At 29.4% G+C, this 23,364-nt stretch overlaps 1 protein-coding gene across 1 annotated transcript in view; it reads left to right on the top strand.

Annotated features, from left to right (window-relative positions):
* Window positions 1-23,364, top strand: part of FASN3 (Fatty acid synthase 3) — a 280,712-nt gene that overhangs the window by 64,795 nt on the left and 192,553 nt on the right. Inside the window, exons 9-12 of the mRNA XM_075362162.1 lie at window positions 2,343-2,477; window positions 12,501-12,731; window positions 13,594-13,783; window positions 17,280-17,509. Coding sequence (XP_075218277.1) covers window positions 2,343-2,477; window positions 12,501-12,731; window positions 13,594-13,783; window positions 17,280-17,509 — 786 coding nt within the window. The remainder of the gene's footprint in view (window positions 1-2,342; window positions 2,478-12,500; window positions 12,732-13,593; window positions 13,784-17,279; window positions 17,510-23,364) is intronic.

Below are 23,364 nucleotides of genomic sequence, written 5' to 3'. Positions count from 1 at the left end.
AATTCCAGAGCATCGTCACACTGTGTTATCATGTGTTACAGCTGAAAACGAAATGATCAATTTAAAGAATTTTTGTAGTTTTACTAGGGCTCAACATGTAATGAGTTACTGTTTATGCTTTATTAATAACTCTCAACCACAAAATTCACATCTTCACGGTCCATTATCAGCTTCTGAACTTCGATTAGCAGAGCGTGCTTTGGTGAATATTGTGCAAAGGGAATCGTTTCCAAGTGAACTTAACGATTTGTAGCTAGGAAAACCACTAACCAAAACCAGCAAACTCATTTCTCTAAGTCCATTCTTAGACAAAAACAATGTAATATGAGTTGGTGGAAGATTACAGCACTCAGATTTTAACTCCATATCAAATCCACCCCATCGTCTTACCAGAGAGTCATACATTTACTAATTTTATTGCCAGACATTTTCACACTAAAACGCTTCATGCAGGGCCACAGTTATTGTTAAACATTATTCATCAAAAATATTGGCCGATCAATGGCAGGAGTTTAGCTAGTAAAATCTTCCGTGAATGAATTCACGAAAAAAGGTAAAAGCTTCAAGGTAAATCCAAATTTCAGACACAAGTCATGGATGATTTACCAAGATCAATAGTTCAAAAACTACCTCGTCCTTTCTACACCACGGGTGTAGACTACTGTGGTCCATTTCATGATAAATTAACTAAACGAAGAGGAGCTACACCAGTAAAATGTTATATTGCACTTTTCATTTGCTTTAGTACAAAGGCTTTACATTTAGAACTAGTAGAAGATCTTACTACAGAGTCTTTCTTGGCAGCGCTTCGAAGATTTATCTCAAGACAAAGATATTTGGTGCTCAGCGAGAACTGCTAGAACTAGCTGAGTTACAGAAGAACGAGGAATTCAAGAGTTCTATCTTAACGTCTCTATCCCAAGAAGGGAAAACGTGGCATTCCATACCACCCAAGGCTCCACATTTGGAGGTTTATGGGAGTCATCAGTCAAACTTGTCAAAACACACTTAAACATATCATGAAAACATCAGTTTTAATTTACGTTCAGTTTGTATCATTGTTAACACAGGTAGAGGCATGGATAAATTCACGTCCATTAGTTCCTTTGTCAGATATTGCAACCGATCTTTCTCCTTTAACTCATTCTCACTTCTTAATCGGTGATGTACTCATAACTAATCCTGAACCTTTCATATCTGATCTTCCAGGTAATAAACTATCTGATTGGCAACAAATCCAACAGTTGTTGCAACACTTCTGGTCACGTTGGTCTCGAGACTACTTCAATGGCCTACAGCAGAAAAAGAAGTGGACCACTTCTTCACCTAATTTAAGAATTGGTGACATGGTTATCATCAAGGAAGACTCCTTTCCCCTTTGCAATGGAAAATGGCTCGTATTGTGGAGCTTCATCCAGCGAGAGATGGCAGGGTTCGAGTTGTCACTTTTCTGGAACTTCAGATAGTCTATTGAAGAGATCAATCCACAAATTACGTCTATTGACAGTTTTCCTCTAAGAAAACATTGGACATTAACTTGTTAATGTCATCATTATTATTTACGTGTATTTATTATTACTTGTGTACATTTGTATGGTGTTTTGAAGCAGCATCTTCTAGATGGGGGGCATGGATGAGATCGTGAAGTGCTCTTATTTGCTTACTATCTACATTCCGCTTGTTTAAATTTTATGTGTTAAAACATGTGTGGAACCAACTGGGCCACAACAATAAGGGCATAATAAGAACTCATTTATTTACAGTCCACTAAAAATTTGTGTTAAAAACAGTGCAAAAATTGTTTCATGTGAAGCAACATCAACCAATCCTTTTTTAACCTCTTGATATTTTTATATTTTGTTTAGCTCCATCATCACCACCTCTTTTCGTTTTAGTAATTTAACATTCAATATGTCAAACATCTTCAATATTTTTCAAGTTAATTTTATTATATTTTTCATGGCCAGCAATTACAATTAAAATATGAAAGTTCTTTTAGAACATGCTTGAGATTTATTTTAAAATTATATATTCTGAATAAATAAAAGCTCACCCTAATTACAATCAGTATTAGTACCCAGCGATATTGTCTCTTTCTCTTGTAATATCTGAATTCTGTACGTCATTAACATAATTTGTATTTAAAAAATTTAATTATGTATTTTGTGAATTCTTAAAATCACGACATATTTTAGGTTAAAATAAATTTCTGCACACCATTGGAGTTCTAGGAAGTCAGGTACTTATTTCCATTTCATTTTGTTCTGATTTTTTTTATGAAGTACTTTGTTGAAATAAAATATTTTATTTTTATTTTTTAATAAAATATTTCACTTTTTCAGATCGAGTCGCGTCCATTAGATGCAGAGTATGTTAAATTGTATCATGAAATTCATGTTGAAGATATTCCTGGGCACATTTATAGAGGATACACCTTAATTAACAAAAATTCAGTGAAAAAAGTTAGGGATATTCAGGTAATTAAATGATGTAATTATTAATACAGTATTCATTCCAACATAGGTATCGAATAATTTACCACCTTTTTTTAATATCTTGGTTGGGTTTAAATTATTCTAAGTATTATTTTATTTGCTGTTTCATTGAAATAAATAATAGTCTTTATTATTTTATATTGTAAAAGAATTTTATTATATTTGAACTTGTAATAACATTACATACACCAATATTGTATTAACACATGTTAAGTCATTGACGGCAGGCGCAAGACTGACTAACAAGAGCGTAAGACCATAGTTAAAAATTAATTTAAAAAGGAGTAACAAAAAAGTGGGAGTTTTAGAGAATATAAAAAAAAGTGAGAAATTTAAAAAGGAATAAGAAAAAGTGAAAAACCTTCATTTAAAAATTAAATAACCTCATTTAAATAACCCTGAGTCTTTAACATAACTGCCCCCCAAAAATCATACGGTGATTTTTTTTTTAGATTGTTAATTTTTATGATTAGTTGAAATGGTAATTACATTTTTTGTGGTATAATATTAATAGTACTCATATAAATGTATAATAAATTAATTAAAAGCTCATAAAAAATATAACCTGTAAATAGTATTTTTATTAATAATAATCAGCATATTGCTAAATAAATAATAATACAATTGAATTATTTAATCTACAATGGTTTGAAATTACATTGACATTAATCTTAAATAATAAATATATCTAGGAATCCTAATTCTCAAATCAATTATCACTGCTGTCTTATTGCACCTATATATATATTGTAAATATTGATTTATATATATATATATATATATATATATACATAATCATATAATGTATGATATAAATGTGAAATCATAATTAAATTAATACAAATATGTAAATTAGGTTAAAAATATTAAAACAATATTTATGAGCATGTTAACAACAGCCATATTATAAGAATGTAATCAAATAAAATTACAAGAACAATAGTATGAAAATAATTAAATCAATAAAAAAATATTACTTAAAAATACTATTTAAATCAATCGTTTGAGATTAGTAATAGGCATAACCTTTGCACAGGTCTTCTTAAAGGACCGTTAATTGCAAGTAAATTAACAACCGTTACTAGGTTGTCAGAACCCGGGTAAACCTGGGTGATAATTTCGTTTCCATTGCATGGGTGAAGAATTTTTGTTGGTAACTAATACTAAATCTCCAAGACGAACATTACGGGAAGGAAAACACCATTTTATTGCGTTGCTATAAATAATGTAAATAGTTCTTAGACCATCGTTTCTAGATAGATTGAATAAATTTTAGGAGTAATTGCCAAAGGCCAAAGCGATTAATTTAATTTTTTGTAACTAGGTTCAGGCAAAGAATTGAGTGGACATCTTATGAGACAGAGTCCTGAAGATAAGAGGTCTGGGTCTCTATGATCTATTGAACTATTCAAAATAGGACGGGAATTGAGACAGGCTTCAATTTGTGTTAAAACTGTTAGTCCTCAAGATTAAGTAACGTTTGTCCAATTACACGACGCATATGAAATTTGATGTTTTTGATTGTGCTTTCAAAATGGGTGAAGAGGGAGAAATAAATGACCAGGTTATACCTTGTGTAGTTGTAAACGCTTGAATGTCTGATTTTAGTTTTTCTGAATTTAAAAATTGATACAACTTATAAAGTATATTTTTGACGGAATGGAATTTGGAACCGTTATCAGAAAATAATTGAGTGGGAATACCCCTACGTGATATAAATCTTTTAAATGGTGCAATAAACGACTGTGAAGTCAGATCAGATACTAATTCTAAATGGATAGCTTTACTAGTGAGACATATGAAAAGTGCTACATAAGACTTACTAAAATCTTACACCTCTGCCCGCCGTGAAGAATCATAATTGGACTGCCGTAGTCTACTGAGCAAGTAGAGAAGGAAGGAATAACTCTGTAAGATGGTAACTGACCAAGTTGTTGTTTCTGACATTTTGCATTATATCGAAAGCATATTATACACTTACGAATGATACAAGAAATAATTTTTTACCATTTATAATCCAAGTTGTGTGACAATTTATGCTCATTGTATATAATCAATGAATCACATAATTTTTTACATATATCACAAGTATATTTTATTGATTTATTATGCTTACTAATATGCATATCTAATTTTTAAATGTCTTATTACAACAATTACAAATATATTTTTGACTGAACGTATTGTAAGTGTACATCATTTTTGAACTAGGATTTTTAAATTTATAAATAAAATGGTTCATAGAGCTTCTCTTAGGACAGTAATAGTTACGTAATTGTTTCCCAGAAAGAAATTTCTTTATACAGAATTTGCAACGATAAGTATAGCTAGCACGACATACTGTAATTTTCTGGCCTAATTCATTTCTATTATCAAATATTTTTTTACAATGCATGCACTTGTATTCTTTTTTATCTTCTTTCCGTTTTTATCACGTTCACATTCTTTGTATCTAACAAATCATTTTTCTTTTTGTATGTCCTCCTTAGTATCTAAATCTGTATCTAATTCGAGTTGTACTGAGTTATACTTAAGTTAGTACTGTAAACATTTGAGTTAGTTTCGGTAGATTTACTTATATCCGTATTGAACCAGAATCTGTATCGCTGCTACTCTGACAAGAAGATGATGATGATGAATCCAATTTTGTTTTTTTTTTTTACTTTGCTGTAATCACTATTTCCAGTTAAATCAATATCACTAAAAGACTTTTTATTCTTTTTTATATTCCTATTATCATTATTATTTTTACTGAGTGAAATATCAACATTTTTATTTTTATCACTACGTTTATGGATTCTGCAGTTCGTTTAATTTACTGTTACTATCAATCCTTTTTCTGTATTAACATCATTAAAAAATATTTGTTGATACAATTTCATATTAATACTACTGTTATTCTCATTACTTTTTAAAGAATCGAGTTCATTTTCATTTTTACGAGATAAAAAAAATTCTTAGTGCAATTTCTTCGGATTAATTTCACTAACAGTCGTTTTCACCAAATTATTAACATTAATTTCTGTAAGTGAATCCTTAATTCCCTAGATACATCTTTATTTATATTATTATTTACATTTAACTGTTCTGACTTATTCAGTTCTTGATTTAACCTTTCAGCATTAACAAAAGAATCGCCTAGTTGAATGTTTGCGTGGTAACGACACGACAAATTTGTCTTGATTATTTCGAGTAGTGTTGGATTGAAAATGTTTTTCACGTGTAGATGTGTCATTAAATGTGGCATCAGTATTAATTTCTTCAATTTTCAGAAGTTCTCGAGTATAGTTGAAAGAATTTTATGAATGTTACGGAAAAAAAAGATGCGACAGTATTCTTGCTCCTAACGTTACTAGGAAGGCGATCACTAAGTATGTATCCTAACTTGGTTTCCTGAACAATAGGATATCTGGAATTTCTAATGAATTTCTCAAGCAAGATAGGAGTCAAATAGAATTGATCTCCAATCAGTATGTCAATGTTATTTGCTATGTTGAACTTCGGATCTGTTAGAAGTATATTACGAGGAAGATTAAGATTAGAAATGTTAATGGATGTTAATAGTTTAATGGTTAATGTTAATGGCTAATGGGTGATGGATGTTAATGGTTTAATGGTTGATGGAAGGTTGTCTGATATATCAGATAAAATAGCACATTGCACTTTGAATAAAAGGTTCTTATATCGAGAATGTAATGTAAGTGTAACACTGTATTTGGATTGAGATAATGAGATGCCTGAAATGTGAAAATCAGTTTTAATGAGTTTAAGTCCTAATTTTCAGGCAAATTTATATGTGCAAAAATTAACCTGGCTACCAGAATCTAATAAGATTCTACATGAATGACGATTATCATATATGTCATTGGTGTTACATATCGCTGTTGATAAAAGTGTATTATCGTTTGACTGATTACACTGATACACAAAACAAAATTTTTAATGTATAATGTTTATAAGTGTGATACCACTTCTTGAATTGCTTTTTTGCGTGCATTACAGATCTGTAAATACAATTTTTCTATCACCCTTAGTTTTAAATAAATTACGCTTAAGAAAAAAATTAAGGGAAAATATAGTTAAAATCTGTAAAATGAATAATTTTGCATGGCCCTACGTGTGTTAGAATGATTTCGCTGATGCTTTTCTTTTATAAATAGCCTCAGGCACATCCCGAAATAATATCCAACAGTAATCGGCAAGCATGTTAGTATTCCATTTCCCTTTATAATTTCCATCACCGAAATGTCTTGGTGGAAACGTTCACCGTGTTCGTCACACGTCTCCGAGATTGTCCAGGAAAAAATCCAGATGTGAGTGGAGGAAATGTATTTTCAAAGATATACATAACTCTGTATGAAGTAAGAAGTTGATTAACAATACCGTTGTAATTGTCGGAATTTTGTTTCCCGAGAAAAATTTTGCAAACGTCTTTAAATGAAGCCCAAGCTGCACTTTTAACATTATTTAACATTGAGTTAAATACATCATCTTTGACCAACTCTCTTATTTGAGGACCAACAAATATTCCTTCTTTAATTTTTCCTTCACTTACATTCGAAAATTTCTGCCTGATGTACAAAAATCCGGGACTATCCTTCTTCATTGCTTTTAAACAATTTTTTCATTAGTACTAGCTTAATATGGAGAGGAGGTAAAATATTTTTTTGTGTTCAACTAAGGGCTCATGAATAATATTTTTCCCATTTGGAGCTAAGTTGTATCGTTTCTTCCATTTTTTGGTAACATAATGTTTATCCCTAGCTCGGCTGTCCCATTCGCAAAGAATACACATGTATTCTTTGCGAATACCCTAACTGCATGCCTAACAAAATAGTTATAATTTTCAAATCACCACATATGTTCAAGCTATGTTTTTTATAATTTATTTTTTCAAGAACGTCTTTCATCACATCGTATGTCTCTTTCAAATTAATACCATAAGCGATTTGTATCGAAGGATATTTGTTACCGTTGTGTAGTAGAACTACTTTTAAACTATATTTGGACGATTCTATGAAAAGGTGCCAGTCCTCAGGTTTATGAACTTGCCCTAAGTGCAACATAAACTCATCAATATCTGTGCAATAAACCAAATTATTTTCATCAATAAAGTACTGAGAAAGTTCTTTTTGTAGGCTTCGAAAGCCCGAAATTTTTGTATTTTTTTAAATTAAATTCCAACCTTGCAGTCTTGATTCTACAGTTCAGCTTGATTTTTTGATCAATCCCTAACCAAATCATTTAATTCACTTTATGACATAAGATGTAACTTAGAAGATAATTAAAAATCAAAATCATTGTTGTCTTCTTCGGTACAGCCTGATTCTTCATCGCTGCTTTCGAAACATACATTCACAGGTGGCTCAAGAACTGTAATAATTTCACTGTGAGGTACAGGCCTGATTGCAGATTGCAATGAAGGATATTTTACAGTATGTTTAGATTTTTTAGAAGTTTCACACACACTTGTTAAACAAAAGTAACAATCGGCTACATGATCCTTTGGTTCACTCCAAATCATAGGTACACCAAATGGCAAAACCTTCCGTGTACATTTCAGCCATCCTCATAAATATACATAACAATTAGTGCATACTATATGAGGAGCCCACGTGTTATCCTGTTCACCAACTTTACACTAAAAGTACAAATGATATGCTTTTTTAATTAATGGTATATTGTGTTTTCTATTTGATTTTACGGTAAACTCACCACATACATAACAAAAGGCATTCACATCATTTACACAATTTCATGGCATTATGACACTTCACTGTTAACAAACTTAAGACAATACTAAGAATGAACAAAATTAATTCATTCCTAAATCCAGTGCTTAATACAAATAACACAGCTGTGTTTTCAGCTACATGTTTTGACCTGCACAGACACGATTAATCTTCTCCATGAAGGCTCACTCTTCAGTATTAGATATGTGACTAAGATATGATTTAATTCTTTGTCTAGTATTGTTTATTTATAGCTTACAAATTATGTTAACAGAGTTAAACAATAAAAAATGAGCAAACAAAATACATTATAGGAGCTTAAAATGTTAACTGTACAATCAAAAATGAAAAATCCTTTAATTAAAATTTAAAAATTTTTCAAAAATGGTGGGTTATAGAAAGATTTTGAGTTCATATTCATTTTCAGCATAAAAAAACAGATTAAAATCATATATTGCGTGTTAAGAAACAAAAATGATGTTTATCAGTGTTATTTAATGAAAAATAGGTATTATTTTCAGTCTTATTGCTATCTAAATTAGAATATAGTCCATGTGAACAAGTGTATTTTTTTTTAGTACAAATCATACATAAATTTTTTGAGTAACACTCATTAATAAAATGGCCCTTATTTGAACAAATAAAACAGCTATTATGACTCAAAAAATCTCTGCATTCATTGATGGACAAATTTAAAAATGTCTTACACTATTGTAAATGATGGTTTGAATTACAAACAAACATTGCTTAGAATTAAATTTTGAATAAAAAGCTGGTATTATATCCTTTATATTGCTTATCAGGATTTAAAGTAAAGCGTTTGAAGATTTGGTTGAATTTTTAATGATGTCCTTTGGTTTCGTTATCTGTTTTAACTTAAGAGTTTGAAGTGAATGCATTAATATTTTCGAGAAGTTATCATCTCAAATTAAGAAATTCTATAAAATCTTTGAATGTGGGAAATCTTTCATTTTACAACTTTTCATTCCATAATCTTGAAATATTGTAATCCAATTTTGATGTTGTTTACAAGAAGTTGCATTGCTTCAAACGAATTTACATTTGAGGAAATTTCATTAATAAATCTGGATAAAGTATCTATGGAATCTCATTTTATAGAATCTGACCTTAAGATGCACTCAGCATTATGAAATGCAATTATATATTTGTTGTCAAATCGTGCCTTTAATTCTAGATCAATAATACAATTTTTGCTAGTTATTAGAAGATCTTTAATGAGAGCTAAGGTTTCATCTTTCAAGAAGAATTTAGATAGTGAAATTTTTTAATATTAGCTAAATCATTTCTACTATGTATCAAATAAATAAATATATCAAAATAGTGCTGCAACTCTAACACATTATCTCTAAATACATGTAAATTAATGGGTTGTAGTTGTGTTTGTTTAAATAACTGTATTTGAATTAATTTCCTTATTAGATGATTTTTTTATCATTATTAGTATCATTTATTAAATGTTGTAATTTCCGTTCTATAATGCACAAGTCTTGCTTGACTTGTTCACAATCCAAAGATAAATCATCATCGTCAAATTCCATTTTAAGTTTTGATTTTTGATGTCATATTTGGCTTGCAAGTTAAAAAGATTCCTTAACTTAATTTGTAAGTCAATTCTATCATCTTGTGAGGGATCAAATTTGTCAGTAAAAGTGTGAATTCTCATTATAGAGGCCTTTACTGACCCTCTTTCTCTTATTAATTGTTCCAATTCCATAATAGTATTAAATAACTTATATTAACAAAGTAAATTAAATGTGAAATGAATCAATGATATTACATAGATGATGAAACAATGTAATAATAAATTAAAAAAGACATTTGGTTTAATACCTCAGTTGGGTTTAGATTTTCTAAGTATTATTTTATTCACTGGTTCATTGAAATAAATAATAGTCTTTATTATTTTATTTTGTAAACTAATTTTATTATAATATTTGAATTTGTAATAACATTGTATACACCAATACTGTATTAACACATTTTGAGTAATTGATGGTTGGCACAAGACTGACCAACAAGAGCATAAGATCACTTATACTTTTTCCTCTCACCCATCAGGAAGCCACTTACTTAGTATTTAGACAAGAAAAAAGAGATGGTGGCTATTTTAAAAACTGAACACAAAATTAAACTGTGATAATTTTTTTGTTAAGTATTTTGTTTGACTAATGTTCATTAAAATGTATTGAATACCAAAATGCCTCTATGAAAAATGTTTTTCGCTTACAAAACCAAATGACTGATGCAAAAATGTTAGAGTATAATTATATAAACATAATTTTTCTAAATTGGTAATCACTTCATGCTGTACAGCAGCATGAGGTCAAAAGCTTAGTATATTATTTACAATGCTAAACTTTCAAATATTTGTTCTTCCTTATAATTTCATTTTTCTAATTTGTTTTAAATATGGTTGTTATAACTACTGCTGTTTGAACTTATTTTCTATCATTTGTATTGTTTGATACTTTTCTATCATAGACTGTTACATAATCCTAGAACAAGTAATAATCCATCAGTTAATCAACCCTTAACAAAATACTAACCAAAATAATCCTGAAATTGCACTGAGTTTTCACGGTTTTTTGACGTGACAACGTCTTATAAATCGATGAACGCCGCAGCACGCACAAAAAATTGTCCCGTTCCGCCTGAGCCGAGCCGAACCGTCGTGCAATGGAATGAATATACTATCATGTCAAGCAGGTTTTGGCGGGCTTTTCAAAAACAGCAATTTCATGAATTTGATTTATGATTTCAATTTCATCGTTTTAAATTGACATTTTATCAACATTGATTTGATTAAAGTTTATTTCTATAAGAAATTGTTCATAATTATTTTTGAATAAATCATTCAATTTAAACTTGCAAAAATTATTAATATTAATTATTATTATTATTATTAAATGAAATGAAAAATGGAATATTAACGTTTTTCATTAGCTAATTAAACAATCAAACTTATTTTTTAGTTCCCGTAAACGATTTTTAAAAAAAATTATCAGAATACATTCTATGAAAATACTAAATATTAAAATCAACATCTTAAAAAAAAGTTTGTAAGATTTTGATAACATTTAAAAAAATTTTTTTTACGAAAAAAGTAAATTTTTTCAAATGTGTTTAGCACCAGAAATTAAAATTTAAGAAAAGTATTGAAGGTCAAATAGCTTTCTTTCAGTTTAGAGTTCTTCAGAATATCCGGTTGGCGTTTTATGTATTCTAGGGCTTAAACATTATAAAAGAAATTTCGAGATTTTATAACAATTTTTCATTATATATATATATATATATAATAGTATTTGTTCCCGATACTGCTTCTTTTCTTTTTTTGAAAAGTACCCACTTCCGATGATCACAAGATTAAAAACCCTTCTATTTGCTTATTGATAGTGATTATATAAAATTGCGGAAGTGAATATGTTACTTCCGTTTAAAAAACACTATCTCTGTCCCAGTTCAGTAATTTTTCAACAAAAGCCTGATTTATTATTAAATTTCTACAGTATATTTGTGTTGTGTGGAATAAAAACAATTTGTAAATAAAAATTGTAAATTTATGATTTCGCTATTGTGTATTTTATCGAACTCCTTAAGTTTGCTATAAGGTTCTGTTTATGACGAAGTTTATTGATAATCGTCTAGTATGCCTTCAGCTCTTTGGGGTCGATTTACATTGTCGGTCTTTGCAAGACGTTGTCACGCTCAAATCTCGTGCGAAATGTAGTTCCACACAAACCAATGTTTTTTTTTTTTTTTTGTTTTTGCCATTACTATTTCTCTATTAACTGAGTTTTATGTCTGGTTCAGATTGTTTATGGTATATCTTGAAACTGTAGAACAAGTTGTTTTTATAGCTTTTCCTATTCATTTTTCTTCTCCCTGAGTTGTTTTTCCTTCTGTACACAGTTTTTGTGGATTATATTTTATCAGTTATTTCCATTACAAATAGCCTGTAGGATAAGCTTAATGATAGTATCACTGCCTCCATTAACTTAACTTTTCAGGATTTTCAATGCAGTGTACTTCTGCAGATCTGCAGCCACTCTCTGCTGCATACGTTGTTGTAGCTGCACAAAGGTGATTAGCAATTACTCACACTCACTATGTCATGTTATCTGTTTAGTTCAGTGGCATTGTTTATATAATTTATTATTAAATACTTCAAACTAGAAAGTAATTGACTTAGAGAATATATTGTTTTTATTTATTTTCAAAATTATTGTTACAAAGATTGTCATATTGTTCACAGTACTACGCAGGAAATAAACGTGAAGTATGGTTCGTGTTTTCTGGTATGGGTTCGCAGTGGCCAGGAATGGCATTAGCTCTTATGGAAATACCAATTTTTGCTGCTTCAATTCAAAAATCCCATGATTTGCTTAAACCTAAAGGCGTCGATCTAATAAAAGTTATTACAGATCAAGATCCCAAAATATTCGATAATATACTTCATTCATTCATAGGAATAGCAGCAGTACAGGTTTGTTACTCAGGTGTATAAATAACTACTGTATTCTGACTGGTATTTTATTACACTACAGTGTTGTAGATTAAACAATAGTTATTAATAACCAATTTTTATAAGTAATTAATTATTTATCTTCTAATCTATTTTAAACTCCAAAATAATTTTTAGATTTTACTAATCTTTTAATTTTTGTTTTCTTGTTGATTGTGAAATCCTTGAACAGTTAATGCCAAACTTTATTTCTACTTTTCTTTCTTTTTTAATTTGGTATACTCATTGCACTTACTGATGACTGATTAAGTAATAATATTGTTTACACATTTTTATTAACATTATTTTAAATATTATTGTTACTCAGTTAACAATCTATATTTTATGAAATTATATTTTTGAATTACTTTAATGTTCTACAAACATAACAGTAATAATAATCGATTACATATTATGTTAATTTTGAACCATCTACTTTAAAGTTGATGGTTAAACAATGAGTGTTTCTTGCAAAAAATGTATAAAATGCATATATATATATATATATATATATATATATATATATATATATATATATAAAGATAAATGTGGACATTAAAAATAATAAGTTGGCTGATGTATTGGAGTCATGTCAAAATGTTATGTTAATATCTTTAGAATTCTATTTGACATTTTTTTCAACTGTTATGATAAATGCAGTATTTCTGATAGGCAAGATAATGTGTTGGACAAGTTAGAGTGAACATCCACAGAAATTCACATATATATTTACTAACGATTGCCTATGATTTAAATCTCCCTTTTGTTTGCATAAGTTTGACTCCAATATTCTCTCTGCATTTGATTTAACTTCTAAGTCTATTCCCTGTTTCTAATATAACAGGTAGGTCTTGTTGATATCTTGAAAGCTATCGCTATTGAGCCTGATCGTATCATTGGACATTCAGTTGGAGAGTTGGGGTGTGCTTATGCCGATGGTTGTTTTACTGCTGAACAAGTGATACTTTCTGCATATTATAGAGGTTTGGCATCTCTTGAAACAAAATTTATTAAAGGAGCTATGGCTGCTATAGGTAAGATTGTTAAAATTAATATTTAATTAAAATTGTTATTGTAAGTTATACAGCAGGAAATTAGGAATTTGTAAGATTGTAACATAATAAAAAAATAAATAATAGGTCATCACAAATCAATATTACCTAGAGTATAATATTCAGTTAAAAAACAAATAAAAATAAATTTTTGGTATAGTTTTGGTTGAAAAATAAATCAAAAGTGGTTAAGAAAGAAAAAAAGAGAAACAAAATTAACCCATAAGAAAATAAAGGAAATTGACAATATAGTTTTATTACTTATTTAGTAATACCTACTTTATGAGTATACCTACTTTAAAAGGAGTGCTGTTTCAAGTAAGATTCCACTAAATTTTAAATACATAAAAGAATTTATCTCCAGAAAAATCAATTAAAAAATTTTAGTAATTAGTACCCAAAAGTAAAAAAAAAATGCAGGAAGCTTCCATATAACTGAAGAACAAATTAAAAAAATGACTTCAAACTGCTTAAAGCCACCAAACTTTTAACTGTCCCAGTACTTATAATCCAACAATTGTTTATGCTTTATTAAAAACAGAAATTTTGCATACAACATACTAGAAGCATATGCTTTGTATGTGTATTATGTATTCTATACAAATATAAATATCAAAAACAAAAAGAAAACAAACAAAATATGTTATTTGATTTTTGTAAAATCAATTTGTAAATCACAACAGCTGTTTCTGTACACAAATAGTAGTCGTGATTTTTTTAAATAATTTAAATAAAATAAAATAACATAATTTGTTTATTTTAATTTTGTTATGTTGAATTTTTATGAGTAAGCCTTCACCCATCGATTTTATATATATATATATATATACACACACAAATTAATTATAATATATATTCTATCTATCTTTAAACATATAAATAAAAAACAGCAAAACCTTCAGTCCCTCAGAGCATAAAAGGATGAAACATTTTAAGTAGAGAACTCATACTGTACACTGAAAGGGAATTCCAAGTTACACAAAAAAAGAAAGAAAGGAAGAGGTATTAGAAAACAAAACATGACAAACCTTAGGTTTCGGAAATGCATAAACAAAAAAAAACAGGACAAAAGTAGGAAAGGAGGGTGAGAAAGAAATTGTTTAAAAAATATATCACCCTGAGAATTGATCTGCAATAGAAATAATGAAGTCATTATTTATCCTCACTGACATTTAAGATACTGAATACTAAGGAAATGTAGAAATTAAAACTAAAATAAAATTCTTAATGATGCAAATCAAAATGAAATTAAATAATAACCTGATAATGAGATTAAAAAGAAATAAGTTTATAAAATATTAAAAAATATTAAGATTAAATTAAAAATAACTGACCTTGAAAAACTTCTGCTGGAAATAAAATACCCCTCTTTACAAAAGTAAAAAGAAAATATAAAGAGAAGACAGGACACTTTTTAAAACTACAAAACAATAGCAAATTAATTTTAAAAAAAAAACTAAAAATAGCACAGGATGATTAATTTTGAGAAAATTATGTTTGACAAAACAAAATAAACAATGATTAAAAAAGAAACATTTCAAAGGTAATTTCAAAGAAATTTCTTAAAAGTAGAATTTACTTATTCTCTTCTAATCCAGCATTTGCAGTGATCAGGTGTTAATATGGTCACATGATACGAATGAGATCAAAAGTAGAGAATATATCGTACAGTATTTTTCCCTTTATGCCAACAATACTCATTCAAACAGTCTTGCATTTATTTCTTATCAAAAAAACACATTATCATAATTTATGTGTATAATAATGAAAAAGAAGGAAAAATATTAAAATTAAGATTCCTGCTTCTATTATTCCAACTTAATATGCCATTTGAAATTTAAATTCAAATAACTTCTTAAAACCAACTGTTTTCAGTTAAAAAAAAATTAATTTTAAATCAAAATTTTGCTATTATTTTAAATTCATTAATATTTTTTAATTAACTAATTCTGTGACCGTTAAAGTGTTATGGTGGTTTTATTTTATGGAATGAATAATCGATTTACTTATTTCACATTTTATACAATACTGTATAATTCTATAGAATTCACCACATCCATCTCTTCCAGTTAGACAGCACAAAAGAATTTCCATGTTTCATTTGTCAGAGTGAGTGAAGTGAGCAAGGAATACTCATAGTTGACATAATGCACAGGAATTAATTTAAATTAAAGTGATTCCTTTCCACCTGACTGAATAAAAATAATACGCACTTGTATTAAAAATAATACAAATGAATGAACAATGCAAGTTTATTTATTTGGCCATTTTAATTAATCATTTAAATTACTGAAAATCATAAACTTCATTGAAGCTCATTGTTATAATTAAGAGAAAAATAATTTTCACAGTTTAATCTACCATAAAGTTTCAATATTTCCAGGTATGTATGAAGAAATCTTTATGTATATACTTTTTTTTGCCTGATGAATTAATTCACCACAGAACCTTATAAGGAAGTTTGTACTTGGGAATATGAATATGGAAATTTGTAGTATACAAAAAATGCCATGCCTGACCAGGATTCGAACCCAGGACCTGTAGATGAAAGGCCAAGATTCTGCTAGGAGATCAGTGGATATTTATTTCTAAATAAATATTTTTTTATAAACAATCAAAACTATATTACAAAGACTTCTCAGAAATAGAAGCTCTGTGCACTTTATTTTATAACATTAACAGTTAATTTATTTAAAAACACTTCAAGTTTATTCTCTTTAAATATCAATGTGAACTTTGTCAAAACAGTACAACTGCATCTAATCATAGTTAAATATGATTTTATTATTGTTTTTTCACTCAATTAAACTGTATTTAGTGTTCAAATACATATTTTTTAAGTTTACAAAGCTCTTATTGGTATTTTTAATCGTGAATTTTCAAATAAATGGACTGACAATGTGAAAGTAACAAAAGTTCTCACAAGCTGGAATATAATCATCTGAATTACTTGCTAGATTATTTATAAAAATATTTTTTCCATTTACTATTTTTATTTAAAATTTAAATTATTTATTTAAAATTTTTTTATTTATTTAAATTTAAGTAATATGTTATTTACATTAATAAACTATAATCTGATGTAGTTACCATCGTTCTTATTTTACATTGTTTTTTCCTGGTTTTCCCTTCAGTTATAAACAGAGAAGATTTGAAAAAACACTTATGGCAATCTTCTCTTCTAGATGCCAAACTGTTAGAGGATGCCAACAGTACATATCTTATAAATGGTTACAGTAGTTTTCCAATTGAATCTGTTGTTACTTAATTTCAGTGTGAATGAAAACTGGTGTATTATCATGGCTAAGGCTGCTGGTTCATCATTTTAATATTAATTTCTAATATTAGTCTAGAATCAAAGTTAGTTACTAATCTATTAACTTGGACTAGAATTAACTTAAAATATATAAAATAATGTTATGCTAAAAGTTTTCACTTTATAAAGTTATCTGATTTCATTTAAATGGTTATTTTTCAGGACTTGGGTATAATATGGTAAAAATGCGTCTTCCTTCTGAAGTGGAAGTCGCATGCCATAATGGCCCAGACAGTTCTACAATCTCTGGTCCAGTAGAGGAAATTAAAAAATTTGTGTCTCAACTACAGTCTGAAGGAATTTTTGCCAGAGAAGTTAAGGTATCAAATATTCCATACCATAGTAAGCACATTGCCAAAGCTGGACCTAAACTTCTTAAGTATCTGAAGCAGGTATGGTAACCAAGTTTTTAGCTGTATGACTGATGGTCATTCATGTGTACTATATATGTATACATATATATATATATATATATATATATATATATGTACTGTGTGGGCGAAAAGTCCCTTTACATGTTAATAGCATAGTACAATTAGCCATGCAAATAAACATTGCTATGAATACAAAACAATACAAAAAACGGTATATTTTTTAATATTGTTGGGCAGATTGTCTCTTTATTATTATTTCCCGTCATAAGCTGAGTCCTGCGCATGTCACTTTGGTTAGTGTCGGACAGTCTCGAATTAAACCATGGCAGATGCAAGTGCTTTCACTGTTGAGGAGCGTTTCGTGGCTTCTGTGTGGGTTCACGAACGTCAGAACACAAAAAACACAATGACAGATATTTTGACGGACTTCGCTGAGCAGTTTGAAAAACCGCCGCCATCACGACCAACGTTATTCGCAAGAGAGAAGAAAACCTTTGCGACGGGAAGTGTTCTCGATGTACCACGTAGCGGAAGGCCTAAGACTCGCACTAAAACTTGTGTTGCTGTGTTGGAATCAGTTGAACGATCGCCATTGAAGTCAACCCGTAAGCGATCTGCAGAATTAAGCATCCCACGATTGACTATGCGAGACCACATGCAGAAAGACTTAAATGTTCCATGTTTTCGGCCAACCTCAGTGAATGAGTTGAGTGATCGTAACTTGGAACGTGTGCATGCATGTGAAATACTGCTCTTAACCTTCCTACATGCAAATTATCAAAAAACATTATGTTCTCTGACGAGTGTGCGATTTATCGTAGCTCACGAAATCGTAACGTCTTTTTTTGAGGAAAAGACAATCTGCTGCATGTTATGATTTAGACAGGAATAACGGCAGACCATCTGCTTGGACCACATTTCTTTGATGGTTCTGTGAACTAGCACAGCTGTCTTCACATGATTAATTCGTAGTTGCTTCCAGAATTAATGGCAAAAGGAATAGCTGACATCGTTACACTTCAACAAGACGGCGCTCTACCATATTTTGCTGTGAATGTTCGCGTACGGCTAAATGAACAGTTCATTTAGCCGTACCAATAAATGAACGTTGAACCTTTGTAACAATGTTACTCACGATAAATGTAAATGTTAACCAGACATAAACGTTGAAATATAATGTTTTTTTTTTATATTCTTAACAATGTTTGTCTACATATGTAACTGTACTATGCTATTTACATGTAAAGGGACTTTTCACCCAAACTGTAGAGTACTTTACTGCAAATCAGTCTTTAATAATATTACATAACCAAAAGCACAATTAAAAACTGTAAATAAATAAAAAATCACTTTTTAAAAAAAGAAAAAAGTATATATATATATATATATATATATATATATATATATATATATTTATAAGGAAAATTTATTTATTTTTCCTAAATAGCTTAATCTGTTTTTAATAGAATTTGTAGGTTGATTTCGACTTAGCCGATTCACAATTAAACTAAGTCAGATTTTCTACTTACATATACAGATTTTTCTTTAACACACGAGTATGAGGAACTATTATAAACAAAGGTCAGAAAAAGGTTCGTTCGAGAGCTGAAACTCTAAACATTTACCCTGCTTTCTGCTCCCACTGTGAAATTAAACCATACTAAAATTCTTGTGGTACTAACAGAGGGGTACGTTTGGTGCTTCCTTATTGTTTATGATCTAAGAAATTGAATTAAAGTGGTCCCAGAATTCTATCTCATTTAGGCTTTAAGAAAAACGGGGTAAACACGAAAACGTTTTGTCGGAAAATACACTTTTTTAGGTTTGAAATAAAATAATTTTGTTTATTTATACACACACACGAGTATATACAGATTGTATCACGATGTTCTCCTGGGACTTTCATAACCTATTCTACTCGTAAAAATAATCGAAAAAGTTTATATAAACAAATGTCCTGTTATACATATGTTTCGTTGGCGAGTTACGACTAGTGAAAGATTTCGCTCGGATTTTAGCTACCCCGAAGAAATGAGGTCGTACTGAAATTTTTAGGGCATTAATTAAGAGGCAGAATTGGTGATTTCTTATGGTTTTTGACCTGAAAAATCGAATAAAATAGATTCCAGAACCGTATCTGCAGTATTTTTTGATAAATCTGGGGTGAAAACCAATAAAGTAGGTAAAAAAAACCCAGTTTTTTTAATATTTGACGTACAATAACTTCGTTAAATGAGTAACACACATAAAAATTTTAAACAAAACTTGTAGAAAATGTAATCTTATATATACATAAAAATGAATGTTTAGTTTGTTTGTCCCGTATGCATTCCGATACCATTCATCCGATTGCGATGAAACTTTGGTAAGTTGTACGCACGCTCACGAAGGTTTCTGAATTAGTTTGGATCCGCTAGGTGGCACTAGGGTCGAGATATTTTGAAAAATTGTATTTATGGTCCGATTGGGCTCATATTCAGAATATGTGTTACATGGAAAGAAATACCTCTACAAAAATTTGATCCGCTAGATGGCGCTGGGGTTGAGATATTTGGAAAAAATTTCATTTGTGGTCGGATTTGGCTCATATTCAGAATATATATTAGTTACGTGAAAAGAAATAATTTTGCGAAAAATGGAAAGAGAGAAATAGGAAGAAAGGAAAAAAGGGAAGATGCGAAAATGGGAAAAAGGGAACGGATAAAATTTGTGAAGTTCCGTAATGTTCAGTTTTTTAATGTTTTATCAAACTTTTATTTGTGTTCATATAATATATATATATATATATATATATATATATATACTCAAATCTAGCAATGGCGAAGCATTGCCAGGTCTGCTAGTTTTAAATAAATTGGTCTAAGATAAGTTGAATAAAACAAAGAAAAGTTAGTAAACTTCGAATTTTATTTACTAACACTATATTACTAAATTTCTCAGAAAAGTACCTACTTAATGTAAACAAAAACCAAATTCTTTTTTGGTAATGTCAAAAATTACCCAACAATTGTAAAATAAAAATTACTTAAATAATGATTTGTTATTAATGACAGAAATACAACAAATTATTTGAAAAATGTATTATTTCAAAGTCGGTAATAAAATAACAACAATTGATCAACAATGCGCGCTGCTGTGTTAGTGTTTAAATAATTTTGTAAGGTACATTACGTATAACGATACTGTTATTGATGAAATTATTATCGATGCAGAACAGCGCAGACCATGCGTCAGTACACCTTTCTAAGTGGATCGGAGTTTCGCATTTGATGGTTTGGAGGACTCTTAAACAAAGCAATTTTTATCTCTATCAAAATCAGCCAATTAACATCTGCATCCAGGAGAGACGGTCCGCTTCGCTTGGAGTTCTGCAACTGGTGGATACAAACCGACAAATCTACAAGTATGTTTTGTTTACCGACGAGGCAAATTTCACTCGAGATGGCGTCAACAACTTATACAATAAACAAGCATGGGCAGAAAAATCCTCATGTAAAGGTGGAAGGCAATTTTTAACACTGATTTACCGTCAATGTATGGTGCGGCTTTAATCACAATCAGTTGTTTGGACCGTTCATATTACCTGGCCGGTTAAATAGTGAGGTCTACTTGCGCTTTCTTCAAGAAGAATTGCCACAGCTGCTTGAAGATGTTCCTCTAGCGCTGAGACGCAAAGTATGGGGACTTGCGCCATCCAACATAATGGCGCACCATTTGAGCCGTTTCCACTGACTTAAATCATCATTTCCCTGAGAAATAAATCGGTCGTGGAGGGCCACATTCCAGCACACTAAGGTTGCCTGATCTAACAGTTTCAAATTTTGCATCTGGAGATGGATGAAAAATATTGTATACAAAACAAACATACATTCTCGTGAAGAATTAACTATCCGCATTATGGATGCAGCTAAGCAACTTAAAGCCCTGAAGAACTAAAAAGAGAAAAAAAAGCAGTACAGAAGGGTAAGAAATGTGTTGAAAATGGCGGGCTCATTTTTTAAACATTTATTATTAACTGGAACGTTTAATGCACTTTGGTCTAGTGTACTGTTTTTAAATAAAATTCGAATTTTTCTAAGTTTTCTTTGTTTTATTCAACTTATCTTACACCATTTTGTTCACAGTTAAATTCTCTACAAGTTTTGTTTAAAAGTTTTATGTGTTTGTCAACAATTTAACAAAGTTATTGTACGTCAAACATAAAAAACAGGGGTTTTTACCTCAATTTTTTGATTTCATGCCAGATTTATCAAAAACTACTGCAGATACTGTTCTGGAATCTATTTTATTCGATTTCTCAGAACTTTCGATTTATGGTTTCAAAAACCATAAGAAATAACTGATTCTGTCCCTTAATTAACGCCATAGCAATTTCAGTATGTCTTCATTTCACCAGGGTAGCTGAAATTCAAGCAAAATATTTCAACAGTCGTAACTCACAAACAAAGCCTTTTAGTACGTATGTTTATAATGAACTTTTTCCATTATTTTCACAAGTAGTATATACATATATAAGGAAAATCTGTATGTACAATTTGTGAATATCTAGTAATTAATATAATTTCTTTATTCTTAGTCGCTTAAAGTACACGATTTAACATCAATTCAACAAGAGTCTACAGATTTTTTTTACTTCATCATAAAACCATACTGATCTTATTACTTTAATGATGTAATTTTTGTGGTAAAGTTGATTTTTGGATTGTTTTTTGACTGTTGCCCAAAAATTTTCTATTGGGTTTAAGTGTGAGGGAGTTGCCTGGCCACTCCCTCAGACTCTTCCTCATGTATAGCAGCCTTATACTTTATAATGTACGTATAATGTATATGTAAAGTATGTAAGGAAATTCTGTCTATTAATTTCTCCTAAACAGCTTATCTGTTTTTGTGAAATTTGTGGGTTGATTTCAATTTAGCCTGATTCTCACTTAAAACTGTCAAATTTCAAAAATTAAGGGTATATCACCAATATCATTATCACCAATAACATTAAAAAAGTTTATATACCTTTCTGAATAGACTGAAGCCTTAGATAACATCTAATAACTATTTTAATGTGAATAAAATATTTGCCAAAATTTCTCTGTCAGTTTATTACCTACTTAGTCTTACAATATGTAGTTTTATGGATATTGTTTTTCTTGCATTCACGATAACCGTACAAATTATTCTTGGTTCATGAAAACTGAACATTTAGTTCGATTTCCATGTTTTCATTTTTTCCACGTTTCTCTCTCATGTTTGAGTTCAGTCTCATTTTTATCTTGATTCATTGAATGGTTCTCAGTTCAGTGACTAATTTTTACACCCTTATCAGTTTATTTTCTCTTTAGCAGGGTCCCTTTAAAATTCCATAGTGCTTATGTACACCACCCCTTGATGCAGTATTTTTAGTGGCTGTTTTTTTCTTTTCTGGTGATGTGATAAAGTGAAATATCTGTTTTTGTTAATCTATACTCCAGAATTCTTATATCTTGGTATTTAGACGATGATAATGATGATGATGATGATCTGTTTGGATTTTTGCCATTAAAAAACAGATAGAACCCAGGTAGGAAAACACAAACAGCTATAGAGATTGAGCCAAAAAAAATTACACAAAACAATTATTATTATTTTTTTTTAAATAAAGAATTTTCATAAAATTTAATTTGATTTGGATATTAAATTTAATTTGATATAGAGGAATGAGAAATAAAAATGTAGATAATTTTTTCTTCTCGTTATTTTGTTACATTATATGCTGATACTGTCGTGCAAATTGTCCATTATAGAATTATTTTCCTTATTCACTTAATATTATTATGATAAATAATATTAATCAAATACATTAAAGTATTAATCTGTTGACCTATATATTTATATATGTTACT

This window comes from Lycorma delicatula, chromosome 4, assembly GCF_047948215.1.
Source record: "Lycorma delicatula isolate Av1 chromosome 4, ASM4794821v1, whole genome shotgun sequence".
Lineage (NCBI taxonomy): Eukaryota > Metazoa > Arthropoda > Insecta > Hemiptera > Fulgoridae > Lycorma > Lycorma delicatula.
This window is presented reverse-complemented; position numbering and strand designations above follow the sequence as displayed.